General features: G+C 39.2%; 1 protein-coding gene across 1 annotated transcript; it reads right to left on the bottom strand.

Moving 5' to 3' along the window:
* Nucleotides 1–7,322: 7,322 nt before the first annotated feature.
* LOC145766208 (polyadenylate-binding protein-interacting protein 1-like) lies at nt 7,323–9,624 on the bottom strand. The gene is made up of 3 exons (XM_082577871.1): nt 9,575–9,624; nt 8,802–8,973; nt 7,323–7,645 (listed from the first exon to the last, which is right to left on the bottom strand). Exons 1-3 carry the CDS (start codon nt 9,604–9,606, stop codon nt 7,616–7,618), a joined length of 234 nt encoding a protein of 77 aa, XP_082433997.1. The 5' UTR covers nt 9,607–9,624; the 3' UTR covers nt 7,323–7,615.
* Nucleotides 9,625–11,768: the final 2,144 nt, after the last annotated feature.

The following is an 11,768-nucleotide window of genomic DNA, read 5'->3' as shown; positions in this document are numbered from 1 at the left end:
TATGAAATCCTAAAGTTCCACACAACTTGCTTGGATTCTTCGACTTGAATCTTCAAGCACAGATCGATTGTCTTTAATCTTTTATCTTGCCAATGAATGTCAAAGTTGTTTTCCTTCAGAACCAACAAAGAAACGCCTTTAATTTTTAGCTTGAATTTCTTCAGTACCAACTGAAAAGAAATGTCTTTAATTTTCTTTTGCTTCTGTAGACTACCAACCAACAAGATCTTCTTTTATTACTTATGTGCTTCTAAGTTCCAACTGACAACAACGTCTTTATTATTTTGTTTCAGTACCAAAACACTAGACAGAGTATCGTCTTTTATTCTTTATGTGCTTCTAGTGCTTCTTGGCCTACCAGCTAACAAGTCACGTCTTTTATTTTTTATGGTCACAGCGGTAAACCATAATCTCTTCGTGGGAAAATTGTAACGTAAGATTCCCGAATCCGTTCGTCTGTATGTAATGACCGAAAAACAAACACTCTTTTGAAATGTCTTTTCAAAAAGTGTATTCCTGTAAAATTAGCCCGCGGCTATCGAAATTGAGATGCAACACCGTACACCACTGAAAAATTGTCACTACGATACAAACTACTTAGATAAAAGACGGAAACTTTCGTCCAGCTGACAAGCACTAAGCAAAACAGTTAAACATGCGACCAACCTCTTCAAGCAACAATTTTAAAATGACTAGAATAATTTGCGATATCTCAAACTCACGTAAACAGTAACTGTGACGCAATAATGAAAGACATTGTCACGCAATCCCAACAGGTGTTCAAAGGTGGTGATGCAATATTTCATGTTTAAACAGGTTTGACACAAGTCTTACGAACGATGGTGTAATTTTGGCTCATTTTTAGGAAAAATTCCATGACGTAATAGGCTACGCTAAGATTCAGTAGACCTGAACGGTTTTTATATGACGTTTGATTAGGTGAACAATTGTCTGGAACAACTTCTTACAGAAATACCTACCTTAATCTGAAAATTCAAAATGAAAAGAAGATTGACGGCGAGGTTGACCAAAGTGGACAAACGCTCCCTCGGAAGGAGGTTCTTCTTAGACACAAAGAAATTAAGTTCTACCTTAGCCTACCTACTCTCCACTTCCTATCGGATAGCAGATGGAGGATACAAATGGGGTGACTTTGAAACATCAATACACTCCAGTAGAATCAAACAGTGCAAATTTTGCCGAAAACTTAACCGTATCTGTTACTGGCGTAGACCTTATGGTCTCGCCCTCTGCTAATTCAGCAATTTCACATAAAAGCAGTGACGCTAGAAACCTGAGATTTCTTGACTTTTACTTTTTTTTCTTGCCCCAAATTTTAATCCCGAATATGTTGGTATCGGATAATTGTGAAGTTCACAATAAACCTTTTGTCACAGCCAGTTATGAAATGCAGGAAAATTTCGGGTTTATCCAATAGCTTGAGTGACAGTTTACTATTAGCGTGCGGTTTCATTTTGTGGTTGTCAGTCAAACGCGATGGCGCTAAAATTCCAGGCAGCAAAATCCGTCTTTTTACATTGATTCAACGTCGATTTTGCTGTCTGGCATAGCATCTTTTCACATATAAACTAGGTGGGCAATTGCCCACCTAGTCTCTTTGCTTGCCCCCCTAGTCCTTTCTTTGCCCCCCTAGTTTGAAACTAGGTGGGCAATTTTTAAGACTTAATTTTTGTTTAAGTTAGATCTAAGTTAAAGAAAGAACAGAAAAATGGAAAGCTTCATCATACATTTAGAACTTATGAGCCTACCTTTGACCTTACGGTAGGCCTACTGATAATATCCTTTAAAATATCCAGACACTTTAAAAGCTTCCATAAAAGAATTCGCCATCGACGTAGATTCGTGGGAAGACTTATTAGCCGCAGTACGACTAACATGGCGCAGTCTTATTTATAAAGGCGCAGAATCAGCTGAGAAAGCTTGATCTTAGCCTCATTGGCCATCTTCGGAAACGAAGGGCGAACATCACTTATAATATTCTTAATGTTCCATTCAAGCAGATTAATTAGCAATTTGTGTTGTGAGTAGCCTACCTCAAATTTTGTGTGAGATTCTAAATGTCTGAATTAAGTTTGTTTCCTGATTTTCATCAAAATAAAATACCAGCTCTTTAAAATCATCTAATTCTGCAAAGATTCAACTGATTATCAGGGCCGGATTTAGCTGATGGAGGGCCCGGGGCGCTTTTAAATCGAGGGCTCCCCGTGCAAAAACCACTTCTACGTCTACAGTAGCATTAATCCAGCACTGCACAGCATTTTGCAGAAACTTCGAAGGCTGAAAAAAATAATAACACAAAACTACATTTTGTCCACGTAGGGGGCCTCCGGGGCACCTGCACCCTCTGCCCCCCCTAAATCCGGGCCTGCTCATTATAATATCTTAAGCAGTTGTGTTTTATAGATTATGTATCGTAGTTGTTTCTTTTTACTTTAGTAAAATGAGACCTCTGCAACTAAATGTTGCTAGATTAAATTTTATTACCTACATTATTAGGCTATTTATAACATATTGTGGGCGGAGATGAATATAGGAATCAATTATGGGTCTCAAAAGTTTAGTCTAGGTATAATATGCATTTTTAACAACAATTTGCCTGAGAAATCTACATTTTTAAGCTCCTACATGTTTTAAGCTCGGGAAAAATGCCCTTTTTCCCATCATTTACGCGCGAAAAGTGCCCTTTTTAACATAAATCTCGCACTAAAAGTGCCCTTTTTTGAAAATTTGCCCTCCTAGTCCCAATTTGTGAAAAGATGCTATGCTGTCTGGGTAGGGAGTCGGTCTCTGACGCAATATGAGTCATTCTTTTCTGGCAGACAACAATTAGGAAGGTACTTCGTTATTTGCGCAAATTGCTTTGTAGTGCAAAAAGTGCATGGAATACTGTTTGCACAGAAACGGAAAAACAAAATTGATGAAATTCTGTGTTCAATGCAAGAAGACTTTCAAAATGAAATATCAACTGAAAAATTTGACCAAGAAATGGCGAAAATAGGTCTAAAACCGAGTCTTTATCACCTTTTCTACCTAAAATACACAATCACGAATATATTTTGTGAAATAAATTGATTGAAGTGATGGATAAGGCTTTTGACTAACGGCATACTTTTTCCCGGTGTTATTTGATATATGCCGACGGATTAATTAGCAATAAGAGAGACGTAGACCTGATGGTCTCGGCCAGTAACTCTTGCCGTCAAAAGGAAGCAGTGACAGATACGGTTAATGGTAATGATTAATGTGACTCACGTCCTCACAGAGTGCTCCTTTCCACTATCACTAGAAATATGGGAGCGCCTGAAACAGCAATATTCTGACTTAATCAATGAAAACTTTGAAATAACAAAGAAACAAATCCTCTCCAAACAGTTTCCCGGTGGACAAAAGAAGAACCCAATATCATTGATCATGACGACCAAAAGATATCTCTGGACTTTGGCAACACATAGGCCTACATTGGCTATGAAGCACAAAAAAGTCCATTAGCCAAATCCCATGGGTAGGCTAATCAATAATCATAGTAAGTCTAATAACAAAGACATAACACAAAAACATAACATTTCTTTGTCATCAGACATTTCCCTTCCTTCTAAACTTCCTCCTACAGTCAGATGAAAAAAGAAGCAGTCGAGACTCCTTAACCATCTCTCGATCTCAGCCATCCTTGATGGTTGGGATGACTGATTGCAGCGGTGGGTCTTACTAGCTTAGTACGGTCGTAGAACATCTTTGAAAAAGTTTAGACTGCTAAGGGAAGGGTGTAACAACCCATTTAACCCGTTCCTCTCACTCATCTGAAACGGCCAGATGCCGGAGGAGTGATTGCAGCGAGACTTTTTTAACCGTCCCACTCGCCCTGAGATGATAAGATTGCAGCGGTACATCTAAAGAACAGTCTGGGGTCAGCATAAGCTACCCTTTCTCTGGCATCTCCGCCAAATGAGATGCCAGACTACAGTGGCCCTTTCCACATGCCGGTGCCCTTCTTCAAACGAGCACCAAGAAGAAGCACACACACAAATACACTTAAACTATTCTAAAATTATCTTTTCCACTACGGTACCAAAATGTGCTAGTTCTTGAGCTTGACCCACCAATTTCTTGGTCTGTCCCAACATCAGCAAGAGGAAAGTTGTGACAGGTTGATTAGCTTGTGGCACCCAAAACCTTCTTTAAACCCACGGATTACCAACTAGCCTACCGTGGTGGGCCCCTTGGATAAGAGTAAGTCCCTCGCCTCCCGGGTAGGCCTACACACTATCCATGTAAGTAGATGGCCAATGGCCATGTAAGTATGGTGTGCCTGCTGAGTGTTTGTGTAGCCTATGTGGACAACTCTAAGATCCGGGACGACATTCAACTAGCAAAGCTGCAACCAGAAGACATGCCGTTTTAGCAGATTGTCACCCTCGCTCAATCACGTTGCATTACCTAGACGGCAACATCTCATAGAGCACGCATGTTTCGTAGGAAAGTAAAGTAACCTATGTGCAGAATAGAAAGTTGGTCTTGCGATATTGCAAAGCGCCAAAAGATAAGTCACGTTGTAGGCTAATTATACCATGCAAGACAATTATTTACAAAGGTAAAGAGAATTATCGTGGATTCAAGCTGACAGAGAAAGTCATGAAAATGGTGAAGAGAACTTTTGATAGTCATATCAGGGAGGAGGTGACGATTGATAACTCTCGGTTTAGCTTTGGCAGGAAAACAACTGATGTCATTTTTGTTGTTAGATAACTACTAAGTTATAAAAATACCTGTCAGAGAACAAACCACTGTAAATGGCGTCTGTAGATCTCGAAAATGCTTTTGGTCGTGTTCCCCGTAAAGTTATCTGGTGGGCACTGAGAAAGCTTCACGTAAAAGAGTAGATTGTGCGACTCATCCCCTTAAGTCGTCTGCATACAAATCTTCCCAAGCTCGAAACTCTCGCGAAAAAGCCTCGAGATTCTAGAACAGAGGTGACGAACCTGCGGGCCGCATGCGGCCCGTCAAAGAATTTTGTGCGGCCCGCAAAACAATTTGACAATCTCAAATGGTCATCTGTTTTCGGCAGCACGTACCTATACGAACAGTTCTTTTCTAAAATGCACTTTACAAAAAGTCGTTAGGCTACAGATCGAGGCTGACAGATGAAAATCTTAGTACCGTATGCAGTTTAGAGTTGCCACATCGTCTGTTCGACCTAATATTTAACGCTTAGTCAAGCAAAAAAACTTTCCAAAAATCCCACTAAGCAAAAAAATTCAATGCTTCAATGCTATTGTTTATTATTATATGCTTCAATGCTGCATTAGATAGCTTCAGCTGTATGATTCGCATGGGTTTTTGTTTGAAAAAGAAATTTCATTAACTGATTTGTTGTTTTGGAGCATAATGGTCGAAACATTTAGTCAACTTGAGCAAAAAGGATAGAGCCAAAAAAAGAAGAAATCATACTCATATGAAAGCAAATGCTTCGAAAATTAAATTGTCTTCATTATCAGTGCAAGTAACTTACTATCCTTTTTGCTCAAATTGATTTGTTTTTATTTTTTACTGTTGTATGTTTCGTTTCTGCGTAAGATAATTTCAACTGTGTGGGTTTTATTACTTTCATCTGCCGTTTGTTACTTTTCGAGAATAATATCTTGAGTCGCTTTTAAAAGATTTCATAGTAGGTTACGATTAAAAAGTTGTGTGGCCCGATAACTCATGTGTAATTGACAAAGTGGCCGCGACCGCAAAAAGGCTCGTCACCCCTGTTCTAGAACAATGATCAAAAGGGAAGGGTTTAATACTGAATCTTGGTGTACTTCTACCTTTGCATCAAACTCTTTGCTACAGCGGTCACCAACACAAACACGGCTCCTGGCATTAACGTACACACCTTTAATCACTAAAGCTTTGCTAGAGAGTTTACTTTGTTGAATCACAGACAGACAAAAAAAGTACGTAACTTTAACGGGTTTAACATGATTTATTACTCAAAAAACAAAATATATAACACAATTAAAATAAACTCTAACGTTTTCGACACGTACTTGTGTCCTGATCAGGAATTACAAATCTGCAATATACATAAAATGAAAATTATAATATAAATCTGACTAATCAAATTTAAAACTCAGATAAGGTTTTGATCTGCGGTACAGAACTGGAAGAACTACGAAATCTAGGCAAATTTTCTTGTGCTGTCTGTCGCAACAAAGGTGTAGGTTGCAGCAGCATTCACTGCCACGGATGCCAGTAGCCTACTGGGTATATAAGAGATGCAGTTAATTAGATCACTTGACTAAAGACCCTGACTTTAGGTGCTCGCGATGTCTAGGAAAAGCCGCCCAATCGACGGAAGAACGCAAACAGATGTGCAAGTCAGTCAGGAAAAACTGCAAGTTGTAAATGTAAGCTCATTTCATTATTTTGGAGACGTACTTTCTGCAGCAGGAGGATGCGATTACACAATAACGTAGCTTGTAAAAGCAGCATGGAAAGCAGCATTTAGAGAACTGTTGCCTGTCTTACGATCACGCAACCGATCTTACAAGACGCGTGAGAGTGTATAACACTTGTGTGCGGAGTACCATGCTCTACGCCACACAGGCCTGAGCTTTAAATAGATTGAATGTTTATCGTCTACAGCGCAATGATAGAGCGATGATTCGACAAATAAGCTATGTGATGCCAAGCCCAAAGACCGGACCACAATGCAATCAACCGTGTTGCAAAATCGACTGGGTCTTTCTGACATCGATAATGCCGAAAAGAGAAAGGCTTCGCTGGTATGGACATGTAGAAAAAACTAATGGTGCTGTGAAGTTGGCTCGCAATATAAAAATTCCAGGAAGACGTGGGCTTGGTCGGCCAAATGTAAGTTGGGAAGCAATAACGCTAATAGGTCGTAGAGAATGGAATTTATTAAGATCTGACCCTTGCGATCGTGAGAAGTGGAGAGTCGATGCACAGTCTGCCACGCGTGCAGCACTCATCTGGAGTGGGGGCAACGAGTGTAGAAATACCCCGTAAAACTTAAATGTAAAAAAACAAAACCCGATGATAATGATGAAGACCAACAGGTGATCTAAGGTAGCATTTATAAAAAAAAAAAGGCAAAATTTTAATTAAACTATTAGGCAAACCAATGATAAGTATGGTTATGCCGTTATGGTTAATCATCATCATCATCCATTTTGCTTCAATGAAGCCTGATTAAAAAAACAAAACAAAATGGACAGAAATAGCAAGCTTAGTTTAACAAGGACAAATAATTTAAACGTGACAGAAAGTAACAATTTTTATGCAACAGATCGGGTAGATACAGATCTTGAAAACAAAAATGAACAGTCACACAAGGTAGCAGTGCTCAACCTGTTCGGGCAGGATATCAAAACAATGCATGATTAAAACATGATTATTAGGATGCTTTCGTGATGTGTCGTCAGTGACGGAGAGATTCCTCCAGATGGTAGCACGAAGGTTGACAAAACCTTCAAGTGATGTCAACCAGCTTGTCCCACGGGGCGGGGATGGACGATTGCCTTGAAGGAGTAGCCTACACGGCAATCAAGCTGTGAGGAATCCACTGAAGTTTTTCTATTGATTTTTTGCGTCATTTTTCAAGGATTTTTAGTAACGTCAACTGCAAGAATATTAAAATAACATTAATATTTTAAAGCTAGATTTTAGACATTTAATTTTCTTCATATCAATACCTTCTCGTAAAGGCTGCATATTGTAATCAGAGCCGTTGAGAAGATAACTTGGGCCCGGTACCAATGAGATCTTGGGCTCGCAAATCAAGACACTTCAAGAAAATCGCAATAGGCTATATCCAAATAAGGCAAGGTGGTTTTTAAGGTTCACGGGCCCCTTGGAAAAAGTTACGGGCACCTAACATCATCCCGGCCCATGTCCAAAAGTACCTCATGGACCCCCTTGTCGACACTACTGTGTATAATTATGACGAAATTAAAATAACAACAGTGGTAAGAAATTAGCATGAGCCATGGCCACCTAAAGATACGGCCTGATTTGTCACATTTTGCAGAAATTTCCAGGTTTTTCTAACTTTGGGCGAACGTTTAAATAAAATTTTCTAAAAATTAGATTTTTACGCTTTCTTTACTGTTTACCCCAGATGACACAATAGGTTTTAACATCATCACATGCTGAAAACCAAAAAAAAAATTGATTTCGAAGATTTTAGTCAGACTGTTAATTTTCAATAACAGTCTGATTTTGCGTTTTTCAACTTACTTTTTCTCATTTGCTATTGCTTCCCCAAGGCAACAAAAAAGTTTTATGTCATTAGGAAACCGCAAAAAGTAAAAACATCTCAAAAAATGTCAGTCAAGCATTAGCAGTAGCTGTAATCAAAATCTGCAAAATGTGACAAATCAGGCCGCATATCCAGGTGGCCATGCATGAGCATTGAGCAGGTTGACTGCATAATTCTCTGGGAATTTAAACTAAAGCTGAATAGCCTATTATAAAAAGATGTCAAGCTCACGAGTCAAATGGTTGGAACGCCAGGTTAATCTAGACAAGAATAAAGAGCCCAAAACGTAGAACGTAGATACTAAACTCATGTTTTGTAAACGTTTCGAAAACTAGACTGTTTTTATCTTCAGAGTTGTTGAATATCATGTCAAGCTTTTGCGAGATAATCTAAACCGATCATTCCATTGATTGCAACTGCTCCATAACAACCACCGAACCTTGATACTACCAGGTGTCTTGCAACAAATAAGAATCTCTGCTTTGGTTCTATCCAAATAACAAGCAACTTTACTGACCTTTAGCACTTGAACAGCGCAACGAATGTTGTCATCCTCAGGCTGGTTGATCAATTTCTCAACAGCTTGCAACAACGCACGGCCAAGCACCTCATACCTGACCAAGTAACCATTTGTCTCTGATTTCATGTTGAGAAACAATTCGGCCAAGAATTGAGTGAAACTTCTCGCTCTGCGAAAATACTCTGTGGTTAACTCGAGTTTGCTTAAAACTGGTTTCAACCGGCTGTGTAGATTTGTGACATGGTCTTTCAACCGGCTGTGTAAATTTGTGACATGTCAATGGGTCCGTTCGTACTTCGTGTGAAGAATTGGTGTGACGAATAGAAATACACTTGCGTTCTCACCCTGGAAAATTTTAACTCTGTATTCAAAACAAAGTAAATTGAAGTCGACTAAATTAATTTACGTCAAAAGTAGATTTCATGACCCCTTTTTGGGTTACGTCTCAATATTTGCAAACCCTGCGTTTTCACGAAGTATCCGAGACAAAAAAACAAAACAGCTTTACACTGGGATCGGAGACGTAACAAGTAGAGATTGTCACCCAATACAGCACGAAAAACACGATCATGTAGGAGTAGCCTACCCAGTTCAGATCAGTTTATTTTTTTCTTCTGTCGAATAAACAGAAATATACAAAGCACAATAAAGACAAATAATTCGCACAACAAGGATGGCAACAGAAGACTAAAAAGTCACCAAAGTCAGCTGCCACCCAGCCAAAAAATCAGACTTAATTTACATTGATTCAATGTCGATAGCCTAATCACCTTTTCGGGTTATCTTTCAAAGTGTTCTCCATACGTTTGAATTCTTGTTGAGCTTTGCGAAGCAAATGGGTGCGAAAATTTGGAAGACCAGTTTCAGTTCGCGACAATTGGTCGCAAAGCTGACTTCCAAGAGACTTGAAGCTTTGCTTCAGCACGCACTAAAAAGTAGACAGCCATCATTCCACACAAGATATAACAGTTTTTTTGCCACGTGGGAAGGACCAGGGCTGTGGAGTCGGAGTCGTGGAGTCGGTGGGATTTTAGAGTGTCCAGTAGGAAAAGGAGTTGTTATAAAAACGGCCGACTCCACTTGATAAAAAACGATAAACAATAAAATATATGTTTGCAATTCACCTTTTTAAAATATTGTTTCTTATTCTCTGAATTGCGTTCCAAACATTTACCAAAAATAGAAGTGTTGGTTCTTGTCAGTTTTGTGAAAGTTGCCGTTTCAACTTTGATTACAAATTTAATGAAATTAATTTTTAAAAAAATGAAAAAAGGACAAAATTTCAAAAATATCTGGCAACCTTCCAAAATCTGGCAAAACTGAAGTCGGAGTCGGCCCGTTAAAAACCGAGGAGTCGGAGTTGTAGGCTATATTTTTGCCCGACTCCACAGCCCTGGGAAGGACTGCACATTGAAACTTTCCAAGTTACTAGAAATACTTCTTTCACTTGCCAACGCGTGGCGAAAGTTGATTCAACTTGTAAAGCTTTAAAGTTCTATCGAAGCTTGATTTTTGCACTAAATTCTCTATCAAACATACGCAAAGCAAACTAAACTACATTGCCCAAGCATGAGATTGCTCGATCAAGGTTTTCACTGTTCTATTTAAATTGCTTATGAATGATAGTATCATGCGACAAGTAGATACAACTGACCATGTCAAAGACTTTATCCACTATGAGTGGTATTGCACCACTTTTTTCTAAGTTATAAGATCGCATTGTGTTGATCATTCTAGGCACATCTGTATAGAAGCAGGCCGGGTTGCAAGTGACTTGATCAACAGTGTCATCTATCAAGTTCAGTGTTATTGCTACAATTTCAGAATCTGAAAAAAAATATGTCTCGGTTAATAGCACTGAAGTTTGACACACGATGCATAAAATCTAACACACCGCGTACCAAACTTAGATGAGACAAATATACGAAAAATGACATACTGTATGTTTCTGAAATTGATAATAACAATACGCGGTTTTTAAACGTTTTAAATCAAGTTTGTAAGACGCTGAACTTTGTAAATTTAAATGCATGCGAATTCAGTCAACAAGTCTATGTTTAGATTGGGGATAATGTTTGTGATTCGTGTCAATTTAGATCAATGTCTTTCAATCATTTGCGTAGGTGCCCGGTGTATGTACAGCTTCCAGTAATTTGCTGACAGTTGTACACACAAGGTTGATCTATAAGTACGATCTACCGCACTGCACGTGATTGCAATGTAGCCTACGCTGACATACAAGCAATTTAAAACGGGTGTTTGCAAAAACAGTCATTCTCTGGAATAACGATAGAATTCACATTTGGAGTTTGTTGCAGCTTATTCCCTACGTTGACGCAAAACCTACAAACAGTAGCGATGGTTGGCGTGAATGGAACTCTACAGGCGGCAGTTTTTCTAAAGTGCTTACAATCAGTAGCATCGGAAGGGGGGTCCAGAGGGTATTCTTGAACCCGAGATGATTTTAGAGACCCTTAACCTTTCCAAGGAACCTGGAAACTTAAAGAAATCACCGCGTATTCTTTGAGTATAACGCGTTTATCTTAGAAGTGTTTTGATTAAGGGGGGGGGGGGGCTCAAGGATCTCACTGGTACCGGGCCTAAATTATCCTCCCAACGGCCTTGCCCACAATCCACCGCCCAAGACAACTGGCCTACGTATAAGTCGTCTGTCTACAAAAAAACACATTGCTTGGGCAACTGATGAAGAGTGTACAGTTTCCAGTATGCATTGACAGCACGAGTTGGCCTATGTCCAAAGGTACTGTACCCAACTGCTTAGGATTGTAAACTGCGTAAAAACTCACCATGGCTGCTGTCTACTTCGTTTAATTCATGTTGACAAATAGTTTGTCGTAAAACTAAATAAGTGTTTATTTGGTCGCCCCAGGGATGCCTAAACTAGTCGGTCGACCCTCTAACAAATTGATTGCAATATGCGAAGCTTCATACAAAAAATGCAAT

Source organism: Aplidium turbinatum, chromosome 3, assembly GCF_918807975.1.
Source record: "Aplidium turbinatum chromosome 3, kaAplTurb1.1, whole genome shotgun sequence".
NCBI lineage: Eukaryota > Metazoa > Chordata > Ascidiacea > Aplousobranchia > Polyclinidae > Aplidium > Aplidium turbinatum.
This window is presented reverse-complemented; position numbering and strand designations above follow the sequence as displayed.

Coding starts and splice junctions, on each gene's coding strand:
- LOC145766208 (XM_082577871.1), bottom strand. CDS start 9,606: ATGGAGAACACTTTGAAAGATAACCCGAAAAG. Junction 8,974..9,574: donor TTGAAAGATAACCCGAAAAG/GTGATTAGGCTA, acceptor GTATTTTCGCAG/AGCGAGAAGTTTCACTCAAT. Junction 7,646..8,801: donor GCGCTGTTCAAGTGCTAAAG/GTCAGTAAAGTT, acceptor ATATTCTTGCAG/TTGACGTTACTAAAAATCCT.